We start from the raw sequence: 20,410 nt of genomic DNA on the forward strand, positions 1-20,410 counted from the left end.
TGGTAGGTTTTACATCATTCTTTGATAGCTCCTACATCTACATCATTTATTTTGCTAGCTCCTAGCAAAACGTCTGGTATGTTGAAAATATGCTCTTTAAGCATTTGTAGTATTATTTATGTGTGGACGTGTATAGAGCTAAGAAATAATGATGAAAGAAATATGAAGAGGCAAAAAATTCGCACTCAAGGCTGAGATAATAATACAAAAACTATCTGGAGTAAAGAAATATCTGCAGAGAAAGACATAGGCTTATCACATTCAAGCATATACCATTGCACTTCCAACCGTTAAAGAAGTTGTTAGCCACTTTTAATCATTAAGGGAGTAAAACAAAAAAAATTACTGTGATGTGTTATGTTGTGTGCCACAAATTAAAATCAAAGCTGGTTCTAGGAAAAATTAGTAAACTAACATTTTTTTTTAAATTCTCTATTTTTAAAGCCAGTTATTTTCTGGAATCTACATCTGCCTTATATTATCTTAAATACCTTTTTGAAATAAGGAAAACAAAAAGTATTTAGACAGTATGTACTATAATGATGCCTTAATTTTTTTAAAAAATTCTTAAACATGTTCAAATACTTCATATTTCTTTTGCCATCAATCCTATGAAGTAGCAGAACACGTGTATTGTCTCCATCTTACAGATGAGAAAACAGTAAGCTATGGAACCGACATGATTTCACAAAGTCATAGCAGAACTCAAACCAGCGTTTTCTCACCTTCAGCTCTGTACTGTTTTAGTATCCCATGCTGTCTCCACCCTTGCATTAAGTGAAAACATAATGGGGAAAGGTCATGTATTCTTTATTAGAAACTGCACCGAAAGCACATATGGACTTGGATTTGGAAAGCAAGAAGAGATTAGTGGACAAAGAACATGGGCTTTGGAGCTCAACAAGGACCGCCTTTTTTTCTTTTTTTTCTTAACCCCTTGTTTACTAGCTTTGTGACCTTAGATGTCGTTCAACCCTTCTGTGCCTCATTTTTCTTACCTTATTAAAAGGTGATAATGAAACCTACCTTTAGGTGGTTATGACAACTACCTGAGCTTAATTAATATTCTTAAGGCACAGTGCCTAGCACATGGCATGCACTTTCTATGCAGATTTTATCATTATTATTAGAATTTGGGAGTTTCTTCTGCATGTGAGCTAAACTCCTAGACCTGTTACTTGGCACTGTGCAGTTTTCTCTTACTACATTTTCTCATCTTGCTTCAGTGATTCCTATAACTTTTCTAATTCTTCTTTATATCATTTTTGTACTATATTATACATCCTTTTGTTGCTTTTTTCCCCCATTTGTACTGACAGTTATAGTGTAGGTTGTAACCCTTTTTAAGTTTCTTTAGGTTTTGATGGCCGACTTCATAAAAGCATTAAAAAAACCAAATCTAATCCTTTTCTGACTAATTTAATTGATTTAATCCTTTAATTTTCCTTCGGGAGTGAGGGAAGAGTCAGAAGAGTCACTTCTCTAGGTTTCATATTCACAAAGAGTCTCAAATGTAGACTTTAGACATTAACTCCAAATATGGTTAAAAAGACAAAAATCATAAAATCACACTGACAGGATTATGTTTTTCATTTAATTTCGGTCCTGTTACTGGTCTATACCACATGCTATACAATATGAATTAATATTTTTATAAATCATGATAAATTACCTTTTGACTGGCTCCACTGTTTGACTGCATTTTTTGGTGTTAAGATAATTATTTTAAAAATGTAAATGTTTAAAATAAATCATTTTGTAACCCTCCTTTGGTGTTTCTTTGTGTAATAACGTGCTAGGTGGCTCAAAAAGTAGAAGTATGTAGGCCTCCCCCGACCTTTTAGTGGCCCTGCTGGTGACACAAAATTGCCTCTACCTGGATATACAACCTTCAGTCCAAAAAAGCAAACACATATGTGCTTTTTGTTTAATTTTTTTTTTTTTTAATTTTTTGGCTGTATGGCATGTGGGATCTTACTTCCCTGACCAGGGATCAAACCCGAGTCCACTGCATTGGAAGTGTGGAATCTTAACTGCTGGACCGCCAGGGAAGTCCCTTATTATTTTTTATGTTCCTTGTTTCATTACATACTAAACTGCAATTTAGTGGTAGTGTTTTGAGAATGACCACAACCCCATATGATTTCTTTGGTGGATGCAGCTGACATTTTATTTCTGTTAGAATCAGCATAATCATTATCAAAAAACCTTTATGAAACACCTACATAATTACTCATAGCATTGTTCCCTTTAAAATCTTTACTTGTGGGCTTCCCTGGTGGCGCGGTGGTTGACAGTCCGCCTGCCAATGCAGGGGACACGGGTTCATGCCCCAGTCCGGGAAGATCCCACATGCTGTGGAGCAGCTGGGCCCGTGAGCCATGGCCGCTGAGCCTGCGCATCTGGAGCCTATATCTTTACTTGTAAAATGTTGTGCTAGTACTCTGTGCATACTTTGTTGAGTAGAGGTTTAGCTCCTGAGTTTTCAGTTGAGTATTTAGTTTACTGAGAAGTGTACATCAGTTAGGGTGTTTGTTCTTTTTATTTAGAAGCAAAACTCCAGTTGTGTATATTAAAACAAAAGTTAACTGTTTTTAAACTTGAGGCCACCTGTAGTTGATATTTCTGAAAGTACATGTAGCTTGTCATCATAATCGTAAATGTTTTGGTATCAGAAATACTTTTGGATGCTTCATTTTAAAAGAAACCTTCCCCATCCTTCAGATGCTTGGCTTTCAAGCAAACAAATTATAGATGTTTTATCATTAAAGTTAATTAGAAGGAAACTATTTTTCTCTTTTATTTTATTTTTTGCTTACTCATTCATACACTCTGTAGAACATAGGAATTTTAAAGGTGTTTTTCCTTGTCAAAGAAAAGTGCTTGTCTTACTATGGCAACACCCAACTAGCTTTCACCCTCAGGAACTAAATGCTTCCCATGGTTCTTATTCCAGGAAACTTGGAAATGATTCCTGAGACACTTTTTAAAAAAATATTGCGGTAATACATATTTAATATAAATTTCACCATTTTAATTATTTTTAAATGTAAGTTCACTGGTGCCATAGTTCAGGCTGCTATAATATAAATTACCATAGACTGGGTGACTTAAACAACAAACATTTATATGTCACAGTTCTTCAGTCTGGGAAGGCAGATCCAGTGTTTCATGAGGGCCCACCTCATGGCTTGTAGACCGCTGCCTTCTTGCTGTATCCTTATGTGGCAGAGAGAGCAGTCATATTTCTTTCATATCTCTTTTTAGAAGGGCAGTAATCCCATTCATGAGGGCTCTACTCTCATGATCTAATTCCCTCCCAAAGGTCCCACCTCCAAATACCATCGTCTTGGGGATTAGGCTTCAATGTATGAATTTTGAGGGGGCATAAACATTCAGTCCATAGCGGGAGGCAGTAAGTACATTCACATTGCAGTGCGGCCATCACCACCGTCCATCTCCAGAACTTTTTCATCTTTCCAAACTGAAACTTTGTATCTATTGAACAGTAACTCCCCATTCTCCCTTCCCCCCAGCTCCTGGCAACCATTCAACTTTCTGTCTCTATGAGTTTGACTACTCTATGTACTTCATTTAAGTGGAATCATATAATATCTATCCTTTTATGACTGGCTTATTTCACTTAGCATATTGTCTTTGAGATTCATCCACCTTGTGGAATGCGTCAAGATATCCTTACTTTTTCAGGCTGAATAATATTCCATTGTATGTATATGCCACATTTGTTTGTCTTTTCATCTGTTGAACATTTGGGTTGCTTCCACCTTTTGGCTATTGTGAACAATGCTGTTCTAGGTGTACAAATGACATTTACTTTTTTAAAACCTGAGTTCTTTCTTAATGTATACTATTATGGAAAAATTTACTCTGAAAAGGCACCCATTCTCTAAGTCAAAATAAGTAGACTTTATTTCGAATTTAGTCAAAATGGCCTCCTGTATCTCTTCTTCAAGTTGTTTTATACCTTGGGTTTCCTCTGTGTTCATAAAACCATTTTTCTTCTCCCATCTCCATCCAGTTCAGCCTCTCAGTGGTTCAGGGAAATTTCTCTTTGTTTCCTCCTAAGAGCTCTATTCTACCCTTAAGTCTTCTGACCCATCTGCCCTTCAAATCTTACATCACTCTATGAGCTCTTTCTTTGAGTCCCACATCTCCACTTCCTTGCCAAGATAATTAAATTTAAATGCCTCATCACCACAATCTCAAAATGACTAACAGAACTCATCCTCTTTCTACTAAACTATTAGCTTTCCTATTTGTTTTCCATATTTCTATCAGTGGTTACCATTTGCTTATCAGTCCAGTATAAACCTTAGAATCATCTTTGCCTCAATCCTAGAGATAGATACAAAGACCATTTGAACCACTGTAATCCAAATGAATTCTATAAACTGCAAATTTGATTATATCAAAACTCTGTCTAAATTTTTTTGAATGCTCAGTATAAATCCCAAACTTGCCATCATCACATAAAAGACTTTTCATGATGTAGCCACTGTTGCCTTTCCAACCCCCACTCTTGCCTACCAATCACACAGAACTATTTGCAATTCTATGAAAATGCCATGTCATTTTATTTTGATTGATTGATTGATTGATGACACATTGTTAGCCCTGCATAAAATGCCTTTCCTTTCCTTCAAGACTCAGCTTAAATGTTGCCTCCTCTGTAAAACTTTCCTAAATCGTCCCTCTAGGCAAAGTTGGTCATTCTGCCTTCAAAGCTTCTATATCTTGTATTTATCACATCACATAATCATGTCACAATTATCTTATGATATTACAATTGTGTGACTCTTTTTCCTAATAAACTATGAACTTCTTGAGGGCACTGATTTTCGTATTCATTTTTATAATTCCAATTCTTGGCACACAGTGGGCACTAAAATGATGTTTTGTGAATGAGTGACCCAGACTCATATTCCTTCAAATTTGGACCATTGAAACAGCATTCTAACACATTTTCCTACCTTCAGTGTTTCCTGTCTTGGGTGTATTCTGTATCCTGTCCACAGATTAATATTTTAGAAAAACAGCTTAACATCAGGGCACTACCACACTCCCCCAAAGTCCAGTAGCTTCTTATCTAAACTATAAAGTCTAAAATTCTTAGTCTGAAATTTAAGGCTCTCCTTAATCCATTCTCTAAACTACTATACACTTTATTAAATTGATGAAACAGGTTATTATTTGCCACAGGTGAGATCTAACTAAAGTATGGTAGTATAAAGTAACTTCAATTGTTATTTTACTCCTTGTTTCTCAGACCTATTGGAATCTCCCTGAGGGCACAATGGGTCTGCTTCTCTCCAAAGCATCTTACATGTAAGAAACTGTCAGTTAACCATTTACAAACGCTCCCTGAGTCCTCTCTATCTTGTCTCTGCTTACTGTAGTGCTGGTTGGAGCGTTCTTTCTCCATCCTCTGCTTATCAAGACTCTATCTACTCCACAGGCCTATCTCAAGTGCCAGTCTCCTTTGAAACCTCCTCTGACTGCTTTTACCTCCTGCCACATTGGAATGAATCTCTTCCTCCTCCATACTTCTTTTTCTTGGATACCTCCATTCTGCCTTACAATTTAGTTAATTGTATATCTGTGTCTTCTGCCCTTTGTAATATTCAATGTAGAAAAGAATTTGGGCTTGTTGATTTTTATTAGCCACTATGCCTTAAGTTACATTTCCTACTTTTTTTTTTTAATGAAAAGATTGAACTGTAATTTGTAGAAGAAAAGACACAAGATTATCCAAACTGTTATGCCTTATAATTTCATATTACTAGGAATAAATTTTAAGTATCTCTATTTAGAATTATTTACAGGGTGAATATTTAAGTGAGATAATACAAAGATTATTTGCTTACTTTAAGGGTTTCATTGGCTCTCCTGGAGAAGTAGGACAACTGGGACCTGAAGGAGAAAGAGTAAGTCTATTTCCTTCAAATATTATTTCTAACGTGATATATTTAGGATAAAGTATAACAGGGCTCATAAACCCAGGTGTCGGGCAGTGAAACAAGCCAGCTTTAAGAAAAGTCACCTACCAGAATTATAATTAAACTCTTAAATTTTACTGAATTGTGTTTTAGGTAAGTGAGGTGATATAAATATTTATGGTTAGCAACTTTAAATTTAACTTTTAAAAAACACAAATTGATATTATCTAATTATGAAAATTTTATTTTGTAATTGATCTTTAATTTGAGTAGAAACTCTTGGCAGGGTTTGTATCTTACAATGCAATGTGTAATAAATCAACTTCAAAAGATATATTTTTTTGTTTAATAGTGGAAGATAGCTGTTCATAAATGTAGGTACTTGTGAATAAAGTAGAATCTTTGCCAAATATTTTGTTATACTTATAAAAATTAACGAAGATACATACAGAGTTCTGGCATTCCAACTTCGTCATATCTAGTTTTCAGTGCCATATGCAGTTCAGTGATTTCTAGCTGCATTTCTTCATCCACACTGTCAATATTAATTTTAAAAAAAGTAGAATCAAACAATATTAGCATCTTCTCAGGTTTGAAAACAATCATATTCCGAATTTAGCATTTAACTCTATTATTATACAGGTGCTGTTCGGGCAAATTTTTTTTCATATCTGGAAACTGATTTTTGCAAATGAAAATAAATCGGATCATTCTTTGCTAGATGAATATTTCAAATGTATAGTTTTTTGAGTGAGTGAATTAAATCACATTTTCTTGTAGTTACTTGTGAATGCCTCCACAGAGAAGAAACATTCAGAGTTTACATGTGCTGTAATGACAATCAAAATGTTTAGTTGTCTTTGGTGAGAAGAGGTGAAGATACTCCTGTGGTGAGCGCACAGGTCATTTCTTTCACTTGCAAACAATATCTTCAGTGTGATCCTACAACTAAGCCACTTAACTACTATGTAATACAGCAGACTTACAGATGATGTTTCCAATCTATCATGCAAAGAATTGAACTGCTTATAGACCCAAAGGAGTATATATAGTTTACATTGTTAATTACTGTGCTGCTTATGATACAATCCTTCCCTGACCTGTTGGAATGAAGTTGTTTCTAGTAATTGATGTAATAAAAAAACGAAAGTTATATGTCCTTGCAAAATGTCATCATCTTGAATTCAAGGATCCCTGTGACACTGACTATCAATAGGCACAATGCCTATAATCATACTCAGTAATTTCGACTAGTTTATATGAATATATCAAGATTGTCTCAAATCATAAATATAAGACCCTTTTGTGATATTCTGCCTATTTTAGGTACCATGTCCTAATATTATTAGGCTACTTCAAAATTCTCACTAAAATCATGAATGGTATAGCTAACTGGGTGGTCTTATTATGTTATGAAATATTTAAGTAGAGAAAAGCCAAAGAAAATAATGTTCTAATCACTCCTGAAAACAAATGGGAAGAAAAAGTTCTTTCTGGAAGTCAATAATATACACATGCATGTATATATGAAAAAGTTCTTATATAATTCTGTCTGCACTATCCTTAGGTTTTCTGCTGAGATTTACTGAAGCTACTAAAGTTTTAGAAAATAATTATTTTTCTTAAATGCTTGGCTATATTATGTAAAGATGCATGAAATCCTCATGAAATGAGTCATATTGCTCATCTTTGAACTCTTTTTTCAATAGAGAATAGTAGATGAATATTTATTAAACACTGTTGAATTAAAGTAAATGGATTACTTTAACCATTGATATCTGCTAACTTGTCTGTATATACAAAAACCCCAAGCTACATGGTTCTGACATATTTCTTAGTCCCTAAGGCTTATAAAAGTGATTATAAGTCTCAAGGGATTTTATCAGTTAGTACACTTTGGACTGCAAGTGACAGAAGATCCCATTTCAAACTGGCTTCAAAATGAGGAAATTTAAAATAAATGATGATAATGATAACAGTAAATGATTTATTGAATGGTTACATCTATATGCAAGGCTCTATGCAAATACTACATACGAATTAGCTCCTTTAATCTCACAACACCCAGTGAGATAGGTAGTATTATTTTTCTCACTATAGATGAAGAAAATGAGGCATACAGAGAGACACACTTACCTAAGACTGTATATAGGTAATAAGAGCACAGCCAGGATTTGAACATAGATATTCTGGCTCCAAAGACTGAGTACTTAAGTACTATGCCCTACAGCTGCTGCTTATGACCAGAAACCCATAGGTTAGGTGGGATCTAGGCACAATATGGTCCTGAGCACAGTGATATCATTATCCTTCTCTCTGCTTTGCCTTGACTAATGCCGGCTTTATCCTAAGGCTGGTTTCTCATATGATTGCAAGATTCCCAGTGCAAGGGCTAAATATGCCTTTGTTTATGTCCAGCCAGAGACAGGGAGACAGAGAGGAGGTAATTGTCTGTTGGGTACAGAAAATAAGACTTCCTGTTTGTCTGGTTGTACCAACTTTGGTTGCATGCCACCTCTGGACAAATAACTATCACCAGAGGAATGGCGGGATCCCATTTGGAAATACAGATGGGATGGATTTCTGAATAAAATCAGAATTTTTGTTATGAAGAAGGAAAGGGGCCACTTGAGTTAAAATAATACATTGAAGCTTTTCTGAATATCACACCAGTTTAAAGGATAACTTATTTTTCCCTTTGGCATACTTCATAAATTGATGGTTGAGAAAAAATAACTCATTAATTGATTCAACAAATATTTACTTTTTTGAAGTATAGTTGATTTACAATATTATATTAATTTTAGGTACACAGCATCTTGATTCAGTATTTTAATAGATTATACTCCATTAAAGGTTATTAAAAAATAATGGCTATAATTCCCTGTGCTGTTGAATATATATCCCTGTTGCTTATCTATTTTAAACATAGTAAATTGTATCTCTTAATCCCATACCCCTATCTTGCCCCTCAATCCTTCCCTCTCCCCAGTGATAACCACTAGTTTGTTTTCTGTATCTGTGAGTCTGTTTCTGTTTTGCCATATATATTTGTGTGTTTCATTTTTTAGATTCCACATATAAGTGGAATTATCACACAGTATTTGTCTTTCTCTGACTTACTTCACTAAGCATAATATTCTCTAGATCCATCCACATTGCTGCAAATGTCAGAATTTCATTTTTTATGGGCATGTAATACTCCATTGTGTGTATGTGTATATGCATGTGTGTGTGTATACACAAGCACATATATCCATATGTGTGTGTATATATATATACACATGTATGGATATATTTATCCATTCATCTGTTGATGGACCCTAGGGTTGCTTTCCATATCTTGGCTATTGTAAATAGTGCTGCTATGAACATCAGGATGCCTGAGTCTTTTCAAATTAGTGTTTTCATTTTTCCCAGATATTTACCCAGGTGTGAAGTTGCTGAATCATATGGTAGTTCTATTTTGAGTTTTTTGAGGAACACCAATACTGTTTTCCATAGTGGCTGCACCAATTTACATTCCCACCAACAGTGTAGGAGGGTTCCATTTTCTCCACATCCTCGCCAACATTTGTTATTTGTGTTCTTTTTGATGACAGCCATTCTGACAGGTGTGAGGTGATATCTCATGTGGTTTTGACTTGCATTTCTCTAATAATTAGCAGTGTAAAGCGTCTTTTCATGTGCCTGGTAGCCCACTGTATGTCTTCTTTGGATGCTGGGAAAACTGGACAGCTACATGTGAAAGAACATTAGAACATTTCCTCACACCATATACAAAAATAAACTCAAAATGAATTAAAGACCTAAAAGTAAGATCTGAAACTATAAAACTCTTAGAAGAGAACATAAGCAGAACGCTCTTTGCCATAAATCACAGATCCAAAAATAAAATGTGTTTTTTAGATCTGTCTCCTAAGGCAAAAGAAATAAAAGCCAAAATAAATGAATGGGATGTAATTAAACTTAAAAAATTTTGCACAGCAAAGGAAACCATCAACAAAACAAAAAAACAACCTACTGAATGGGAGAAAATATTTGCAAATAATATGACTGACAGGGAGTTAATATCCAAAATATATAAATAGCTTATACAACTCAATATCAAAAAACCAAGCAACCCAATCGAAGAAGGGAACAAATATTTACTTTTGACTTTTTCACATTCTAGGGTGCTCCTGGGATCCGTGGAAAGAGGGGTCTTAAGGGAAGACAGGTAATTTGATTCTTGTTTTATGAGGTACGGTTTAGAGGAGTATAATCTAATTATATGCATATTTCTCACCTGTTAGACTACAAATGTAGTTGTTGTTCTTGTTATCCACAATCCATCTCATTCAACAGAGTTTAAAATTTGCCACTTTAACAGCCTATCCAGTAATACCTGAGAACGTGAAGGAGTATTTAGATTAAAAAATAACTCGAAATGTAACACTTCTAAACCACTTAATATACCAGTGGGAGAGACCTTTATCCCCATGACAAGGTGCTAAAATTAAAATGTCACAGGAAATACATGAACAATGTAAAACACTAATGATAACACTATTCACCCTCATGTTTTAGAGGTTTTTAAAATGCCTGCTTCAGATGTTAGCTCAGAAACTAGTTTCTTATATTTTCATGTTAAAAAAAAATCAAGTAAAGTGAATTCTTCCAGATAATATAATAATTTCAGAGATGGGAGGAAATTTTGACATTATCTAATACCCCCATTATTTAACAAATGAGAAAACTGTAGTTCAGAAAAAGCAGCCTCGGGTTATCCTGGCTGTGTTAGTATAGCTAATTAGCCACCTGCTTTTCACTTGTGCTGTTTTTTATTACAATTCAAAGATATTTATTAGGGTAAGACATTCTGTGCTATACTCTGCTCTCTACTCTGTGAGGAAGAAAATTGTCTTTAATAACAGCTTTTCTAAAACTTTGGTGTGTATAATTAAAATCCTGATTATAATACTAAAGGATTACAGATCTCACCAGAATATTCATATCCTTTTAAAGCATTTTATTCTTTGAGCTTTGCAATATTTCTTGAAGATAGAATAGGACAATGGCACTATTATACGGGTGAGGAGAACGAGGCTCATTGACATAAAAATACTTGCTCAGAATCCCATAGCTAAAAGTGATAAAGAATTGAGCCCAGCTCCTTTGAATGTAAATCCAAGATCCTTTTCCTTACTACGTAGATATTTCTGCTGTCTGTCTTCTACCTCACACTACTTAGAAGAACATGATTTATGTTTTCATGACATATGGCCAAAATGTGATAAACTTATTTTATTTTTTATTGGAGTATAATTGCTTTACAATGTTGTGTTAGTTTCTGCCTTACAATGAAGTGAATCAGCTATATGTATACCTGTATCCTCTCCCTCTTGGACCTCCCTCCCACCCCCCACCCCCAATCCCACCCATCCAGGTCATCACAGAGCACTGAGCAGAGCTTCTTGTGCTTTATAGCATGTTCCCACTAGCTGTTTGACCCATGGTAGTGTATATATGTCAATCCTAATTTCCTAATTTGTCCCACCCTCTCCATTCCACCCCTGTGTCCACATGTTCATTCTCTATGTCTACATCTCTATTACTGCCCTGCAAATAGGTTCATCTGTACCATTTTTCTAGATTCCACATATATGTGTTAATATACTATATTTGTTTTTCTCTTTCTGGCTTACTTCACTCTGTATGACAGATTCTAGGTCCATCCACATCTCTACAGATGACCTAATTTCGTTCCTTTTTATGGCTGAGTAATATTCCATTGTATGCACATACCACATCTTCTTTATCCATTAATTTGTCGTTGGACATTTAGGTTGTTTCCCGGTCCTGGCTATTGTAAATAGTGCTGCAACGAACGTTGGGGTGCATGTGTCCTTTTGAATTATGGTTTTTTCAGGGTATAGGCCCAGTAATGGGATTACTGCGTCATATGGTAGTTCTAGTTTTAGTTTTTTAAGGAACCTCTTTACTGTTCTTCATAGAGGCTGTATCAATTTACATTCCCACCAACAGTGCAAGAGGGTTCCCTTTTCTCCACACCCTCTCCAGCATTTATTGTTTGTAGGTTTTTTGATGATGGCCATTCTGACTGGTGTGAGGTGATACCTCATTGTAGTTTTTTTTTTTTTTTTTATGGTACGCAGGCCTCTCACTGCCGTGGCCTCTCCCGTTGTGGAGCACAGGCTCCAGACGCGCAGGCCCAGCAGTCATGGCCCACGGGCCCAGCCGCTCCGCGGCATGTGGGATCCTCCCGGACTGGGGCACACACCCATATCCCCTGCACCGGCAGGTGGACTCTCAACCACTGCGCCACCAGGGAAGCCCCCTCATTGTAGTTTTGATTTGCATTTCTCTAATAATGAGTGATGTTGAGCATCTTTTCATGTGCCTCTTGGCCATCTGTATGTCTTCTTTGGTGAAATACCTATTTAGGTTTTCTGCCCATTTTTTGATTGAGTTGTTTGTTTTTTTGATATTGACCTCCATGAGCTGTTTGTATATTTTGGAGATTAATCCTTTGTCTGTTGCTTTGGTTGCAAATATTTTCTCCCATTCTGAGGGTTGTCTTTTCATCTTGTTTATGGTTTCCTTTGCTGTGCAAAAGCTTTTAAGTTTCATTAGGTCATTTGTTTTTTTTTGTTTTTATTTTCATTACTGTAGGAGGTGGGTCAAAAAAGATCTTGCTGTGGTTCATGTCAAAGTGCGTTTTTCCTACATTTTCCTCTAAGAGGTTTATAGTGTCCGGTCTTACATTTAGTTCTTTAATCCAGTTGGAGTTTGTTTTTGTGTATGGTTTTAAGTAGTGTTCTAATTTCATTCTTTTACATGTAGCTGCCCAGTTTTCTCAGCACAACTTATAGAAGAGGCTGTCTTTTGTCAATTGTATGTTCTTACCTCCTTTGTCATAAATTAGGTGACCATATGTGCATGGGTTTATCTCTGGGCTTTCTATCCTGTTCCATTGATCCGTATTTCTGTTTTTGTGCCAGTACCATACTGTCTTGATTACTGTAGCTTTGTAGTATAGTCTGAAGTCTGGGAGCCTGATTCCTCTGGCTCCATTTTTCTTTCTCAAGATTGCTTTGGCTATCAGGGTCCTTTGTGTTTCCATACAAATTGTAAAATTTTTTGTTCTAATTCTGTGAGGAATGCCGTTGGTAATTTGATAAGGATTGCATTGAATCTGTAGATTGCTTTGGGTAGTACAATCATTTTCACAATATTGATTCTTCCAATCCAAGAACATGGTATATTTTTTCATCTGTTTATGTTATCTTTGATTTCTTTCATCATTGTTGTGTAATTTTCTGAGTACAGGTCTTTCGCCTCCTTAGGTAGGTTTATTCTGAGGTATTTTAATCTTTTTGTTGTGATGGTAAATGGAATTGTTTCCTTAATTTCTCTTTCTGATCTTTCATTGTTAGTGTGCATAGGAATGCAAGAGATTTCTGTGCTTTAATTTTGTATCCTGCAACCTTACCAAATTCATTGATTAGTTCTAGTAATTTTCTGGTGGCATCTTTAGGATTTTCTAGGTATAGTACCATGTCATCTGCAAACAGTGACAGTTTTACTTCTTCTTTTCCAATCTGTATTTCTTTTATTTCTTTTTCTTCTCTGATTGCCGTGGCTAAGACTTCCAAAACTGTGTTGAATAGGAGTGGTTTCACTTTAAAGATTTTAACGTATTAAGATAAACTTACAAAACTGTCAAGAAATGAAAAGTAAGCCAAACATTTTGTTTTCTTGCAATTACATTCAACATTCAAGTTAATCTTGTAATAATTATAACAGCAGAAACTGTACCATCATCATTACCATCATCACCAATTTTTAGTCTCAAGCACTTTGTTAAATATTTTGTATGCCATCTCATTTGATGACACTCTATTATACTTCTGAATGTTAGTATATTCTTTACATTTTATCTCTCTTACACATATCCCAATAGAAGTACCTCTCTTATGTGTCAAATATCTAATCTAAATACGCAGATTGGGCTGTCTCAAAATTGACAGTAGGTGAAGTTCATCTTCTTTATTCTTGTTCTCCATTCTATGTCTTGATTTTTTTCATCCATCTCCTACCGAAGTATGCTGTCAGTAAAAGAACTAATTAATTTATTTATGCTATTATATTATTTCCAGTGCTTAAAATGTTACCTTACCCATTAGTAATTATATTTTAAGTATAGTTTAAGACAGAATAAGTAATCTTTAATGGTGGAATTTTAGGCGTTGCTGAGGAAACATTTTCACAGAGTCTCTGTGATATATCACTTAAGTAGCTACCATCTTTATTTATTAATATAGCTGGTCTTATATAGATATTAACTTTATCTTTCCTTGGGGGGGGCTGCATTGGGTCTTCGTTGCTGCATGTGGGCTTTCTCTAGTTGCATCGAGCGGGGGCTACTCTTGGTTGCAGTGCGCGTGCTCTCTCATTGTAGTGGCTTCTCTCTTGTTGCAGAGCACGGGCTCTAGGTTCGTGGACTTCAGTAGTTGCAGCATGTGGGCTCAGTAGTTGCAGCACACAGGACCTAGAGCACAGGGCTTCAGTAGTTTTGGGACACAGGCTCAGTAGTTGTGGCTTGTGGGCTCTAGAGTGCAGGCTCAGTAGTTGTGGCGCATGGGCTTAGTTGCTCTGCGGCATGTGGGATCTTCCTGGAGCAGGGCTTGAACTCATGTCCCCTGCATTGGCAGGTGGACTCTTGACCACTGTGCCACCACAGAAGTCCCTTAACTTTATCTTGACAATGTATAGGTATTATCTACTTCCCTACTCTATAATGAACTGTAAAATCGTCCATGGAAATTTATAGATAACTTCTGGTTTCTTACTCCATAGGGAATTATAATATTATCCAACAGATGCTATTGAGTTCAAAAGAGGAGTTCAAGAAAACTGGAAAGATAGTGAGTGGAATGATCACTGGGTTCTTTTTTTTGAGTGCACTGTTCTTTATATTAAAAAATTTGTAAAGTTTTATTTCTTTAAAGATATATGCCTTTGTAATAGATTTAGATCTTAGAAAACTTATATTTGAAAAACACATGCATTCCATTTTTCCTAAATAGTGTTATAAAAAAATCTGTCTAGTGCTGTACTGTGTCATGTATACTATATGTACTTTCTCATTTTTACCACAAAATGATTTGACCATGTTTATGAGGAAATCACTGTACTTAGACTAAGATACAGTTACAACCACAAGTCAAATTATGCCAAGGTTGACCTCAGAGACTGTTCCAGAATATTATCCTATGCATAAATGCTCCACCATGTTATGTTTATTATAAGTAAAATCATCTACAGATATCTTTGACATTAAGTAAGGGCAAACATATTATTATGGGATATTATGTGGCATGAGACACATATTTCAATTTAGATGATTCAAATTCCATGAGAAGAATGGTTACTTATTACAGTTTTAATAATAGTAAAAGGAAAATATCTTTTGATAACATTTCCACTCTCTTTGACGTGGAAAGATATTAGGTGTGTGAATACAAATATGGCCATTTTCTCTTGGTCATTTATTAAATTATGTATACTATTTGTTGTTATATATGAAGTAGATATTCAAATACGGAAGCAGAATTAAAGGATCCAGGCCAACATAAAGAGCTGACAGAAACCATACATGTGAAAGAAAATACAGAAACCTGGAAATGCTGAAATCTAAAAAGGACCCATTTAAGAAGTTTTTGGCTATGCATATGTCAAAGACTGTTAGGTCCAGTCTTCTGCTGGTTTCATAGCTATTTAGAGGTGTAGGTTGGTGCTTCATTAAGGTACAGCTATGTGGATCCCGTCCATGTTATTTCACTTACTGTCCTTAGAATTTCTAAGATGTACTTTATTATAATCACCACTCCCCTTTAATTAATTTGATTAGTCTTACATTGTAAATGAGCTTGTTTCCTCAAATTTTAGGTAGATACAATTACTCAGCCTTTGAGCATAGCATATGATTCAGTTTTTTAAAAGTTGAAGTATAGTTGATTTACAATGTTGTATTAGTTTCAGGTGTACAGCAAAGTGATTCAGTTATACATGTATGTATTCTTTTTCAGATTCTTTTCCATTATAGGTTATTATAAGATATTCACTGTAGTTCCCTATCCTATACAGTAATAGTTCCCTCTCCTATACAATAAGTCCTTGTTGTTTACCTATTTTATATATAGTAGTGTGTATCTGTTAATCCCAAACTCCTAATTTATCCCTCCCTTCTCCCCCTTTCCCCTTTGGAAACCATAAGTTTGTTTTCTATGTCTGTGAGTCTGTTTCTGTTTTGTAAATAAGTTCATTTGTATCACTTTTTTAGATTCCACATGTAAGTGATATCATATATTTGTCTTTGATTACTTCACTTCATATAATAATCTCTGTATCCATCTATATTGCTGCAAATGACATTATTTCATTCATTTTTATGGCTAAGTAATATTTCATTATATATAATTAATATGTATATTAATATATATATTCCATATAAAATGGAATATATGTGTGTGTATATATATACACACACATATACATATGTGTGTGTATATATATATACACACACCACATCTTCTTTATCCATTCCTCTGTCAGTGGACACTTAGGTTACTTCCATATTTTGGCTATTGTAAATAGTGCTGCTATGAGCATTGGGGTACATGTACCTTTTCGAACTACAGTTTTAATCTTTTCTGGATACATGCCCAGGAGTGGGATTGCTGGATCATATGATAACTTTATTTTTACTCTAGCCACTCATAGTGGCTGCATCAATTTACACTCCCATCAATAGTGTAGGAAGGTCCCCTTTTCTCCATACCCTCTCCAGTGTTTATTGTTTGTAGACTTTTTGGTGATGGCCATTCGGACTGGTGTGAGGTGATACCTCATTGTAGTTTTGATTTGCATTTCTCTAATAATTAGCCATATTGAGCATCTTTTCATGTGCATGTTGAACATGATTCAGTTTTAAATAATTATTGTAACATGTAATTTGTAGAATAATAGTAACTCCTTTTAGATAACTCCTTAAATTTTATGTAACATATTACACTTATATTTTTAGAGTCTCTGAAATTAAAGCCAGAAACTGGTAAAATAAATTACTTCACTTTCTGTATTATAAAATATGAAACACTCTGATAGTCAAAATAGTGAAGGTACTAGGCATAGAAAACTTCAAAATCCAAGTTTAGGTCACTATAAATATAAGCTTTTTTGGATTACTGTATTGGTTTCTAACCTGAGTACTAAAGCTCTATGTTTGGTGTGAATAGTTTACAAAAATATGAAAGTGTATATGTATTGACATGACATCATATACCTGTGCAGCATAGAAATATATAGGGGAGTAGTCAAAGTCCTGTCCAAAATTGTTAGTAATATTGCTAAGCTTAAGTTTGGGAAGATGTTGCTATAAATCATATGCTCATACTGGTTGCCAAAGAATCACTTATTTCCCTGAGTAAACACTAAGCATGGAATTAAGTTGTTGTGAGCCAGCTTCCTTAGTGATGTCTATATTGTTTTAATGAAATTATAGACTTACAGGTAAGAGATATCCTCTCCTAGACAGTATAAATATTATGTGAATGCTATTGAAAATGGATACATTTTAAAATAACATATTATTTTGGTTGTTTGAGTTATTTATTATTTAGCCTTGTACTGGTATTTTTTACATTAATGTTTGTGTTAAGTTATTTCATTTTAAATCTTCCCAGAAAACTCTTTCTTCCCCAAAATAAAATATTATATTTATTCAGAGTTTGCAGATAAGAGTTAATATTTGTAACATAATGTGTTTTTGCTTTTTCAACCAGGAAAAGTAAAAAACTGGTTTTGTTAGGAATTTGGTATATTTTAGGATCAGACTATGTAAAAGTAGTTTTATTAACAAATTCATTTGTTCCTTAGTCTTGGGTTGTTGACATTTGAGAAGTGGTTTTCTTCCTTGTATTGTAAACTATTTTTGATTTTAGGATCTTAGTATTAGGTACTCACTAATCACAATTATTTTAAAATGCCTTATGTAATCAGTTACATATTAGTCAGTGTTTGTGTACTCATGCCTTTTGATATTGAGATACTATAGTTCTTACCTCTTCCTTTTCTTCCCTCCTACACTCCCTATAATGTCACAATTGGATCAAAATCCTTGTTGTCAGTTAATATTAGAGATCTTAAAAACAAGGTAGTAGACCATCTTTATTGGTCAGGACTGTTTTTAAAATACCAAAGAACTCCTGTTCTATTTTACATGTTTTACTGTCTTTGAGAAGCTTCTTGGAGCATATGATATGAACCAAATTATTTAAAAGCATAAAACCATCCGCTGATTTATAATGGAAAAGAAGAATGCTGTTTAAAAAAATGGGAGACACAGGGAAAGAGGATATATATGTATTTGTTAACTTCATATTTTATATATGTTACTAATTCCAAGTAGCTCTCTTTTTAATACAAAGTTTCCAAACTTTCTTCTGTAGTGTGCAGTCAGGAAATTCTATAGCTGCTATTAAAAAAGCATTTTACAGGGCTCCCAGATTGATTTAATCAGTAGTCTCTTGTAGTAAGTTGAAGCAAATTTATGTAGCTCCACGACCTAAAATACCTCTGCTAGAATTGATTTTTCCAGGATTGAAGGTAACGTGGTATTGGAGATTTGGATTGACTCTCAACAGTACCTAGAAAACTGTTGTCAGAATACACAGGTTTTCTAAGGACTTTTTCAGATCTGATAATAATAGATTATACATAATCAAATCATATTATATTTGAAGTTTGACAAAGAGCAAAAGAGTACTCAGTTTTCTTCCTATGAATATCAAAGTATCGCAGCCTTAGAATAGTGGACAAAATAACACGCTTAAGGCACCGGGACTTCAGAGATGTTTACTTTTCCAACTATAGAAAGGAGTGTCTCCTTTTCTCTTACAGGTTTCTGTTAGAAGAGTCTATTTAAAGTAAACTGTATTTTGGCTTCTAACTTCAGTGTTAGAATTTCAGAATATAAAATCCTTCTGTTAGACATCTGTTATTAGTTCTATCTTTAGCCCCAAACAATCTTAAATACGTATTGCACAGCTGTGTTTCAAATACATACATTTTATGGAGAATTTGGAGACAGTGTTTTCTTTGTCCCAGGAAAAGTTTGAAGTTGATTCATGAAGAAAGAACTACTGTTGCTAGAGCATTACAAAATATTGTCATTAATTTTTCAGTGATTCTGCCTCTTTCAGGAAAAATGTATTTTCTGGATTCTACTTTACTGGGATGATCTGTAGTAACTATGTTTGGCTAACTATAACTTGACAAGATGTATGAAGAGACCAGGACTTTGAATTAAACCCATCTTCAAGGTCGGGTCAGTTACTGAGAAGAGGGATGCCCAATGAACTGTAGTTGGTAACTTTGGGGAAGTCCAGGAAGAGCATGATTTCATAGAGGTATGACACCAACAAATGGGAATTCAGGCAGGCATTTATTTTCAGGGTGGATAATGTAAGGGAAAACTCAAGAGAGTCTTGTAGGTTATCAAAATCAGGCATGTGGAAATGTGAGTGCAAATATGGAAGTGAGGTTTGGCTTGGCTTGTATTCTCAGTGTGGGAAAATGGCAAGAATGAGGCATGACCCTTATGATTGAGGGATAATGTGTGGCAAAACTGGTTCTTGAACACAAGAAAAAGGAAGAGTCCAATTCCCAGAACTAGAGTACAAGCTGGTAACCGGTCTTTAAGAGCAAGGCAGGAACTTGAGCCTGAGAACTGAGGCCCAGATCATAGCTAGGTTAACAGCAAGCCTGACTTGATGCCAAATCTCCAAGAATTTGTCTAAAACCCATTAAATTCCTACCTAAGTTTAAAATTAGTCTCAACTGTTAGGACATGGTTGACCTTGAAATGTGGATCAAATTGTCTTACCTATAAGGAAAAGAAAGAGTCAGAGACTGGATTATCACAGAGCACTTTACACTCCAGCCTTTACCTACAATAATTGTGTTTCCCTTTGAAGGATTTTAAAATATCAGGATTTTCTAGTAGTATGTATTCATGTGTAGAATGTGTAAAATTAACCTCTGGGTTTTATGTTAGTGTGTCTAGTCCTAGACAATTTAGTGCAGTCTTCTGTTTTCATTGCTTCGTCTTGGAAAAAGTTGAATTTCTGTTTTTATTGGTAATGCCTGTTTACTTTATCACTAATGCCTGTTTAGTATATATGTCTTTTATGATAATTTTAATTTATCTCTACTTTAGATTGAATATATTATTTCTATACATTTGTTCTTTAGAAAGAGCAAAATGTGTTCATAGTTAATTGTAGTCTTTAACAGAAAAATTTTGCAATGCTTTTATTTTTTAATTCCATAAATATAGTCACCAGTATTTTATGGTTATTTTAGTCCTCGTGTTTCTCTAGTTATTT

General features: G+C 34.7%; 1 protein-coding gene across 6 annotated transcripts in view; it reads left to right on the forward strand.

Moving 5' to 3' along the window:
- Nucleotides 1-20,410, forward strand: part of COL24A1 (collagen type XXIV alpha 1 chain) — a 431,901-nt gene that overhangs the window by 117,786 nt on the left and 293,705 nt on the right. For all 6 annotated transcript variants that reach the window (XM_060303290.1, XM_060303280.1, XM_060303308.1 and 3 more), the window contains 2 exons: nt 5,892-5,945; nt 10,132-10,176. In XM_060303290.1, coding sequence (XP_060159273.1) covers nt 5,892-5,945; nt 10,132-10,176 — 99 coding nt within the window. The remainder of the gene's footprint in view (nt 1-5,891; nt 5,946-10,131; nt 10,177-20,410) is intronic.

This window comes from Globicephala melas, chromosome 1, assembly GCF_963455315.2.
Source record: "Globicephala melas chromosome 1, mGloMel1.2, whole genome shotgun sequence".
Classification (NCBI taxonomy): Eukaryota; Metazoa; Chordata; class Mammalia; order Artiodactyla; family Delphinidae; genus Globicephala; species Globicephala melas.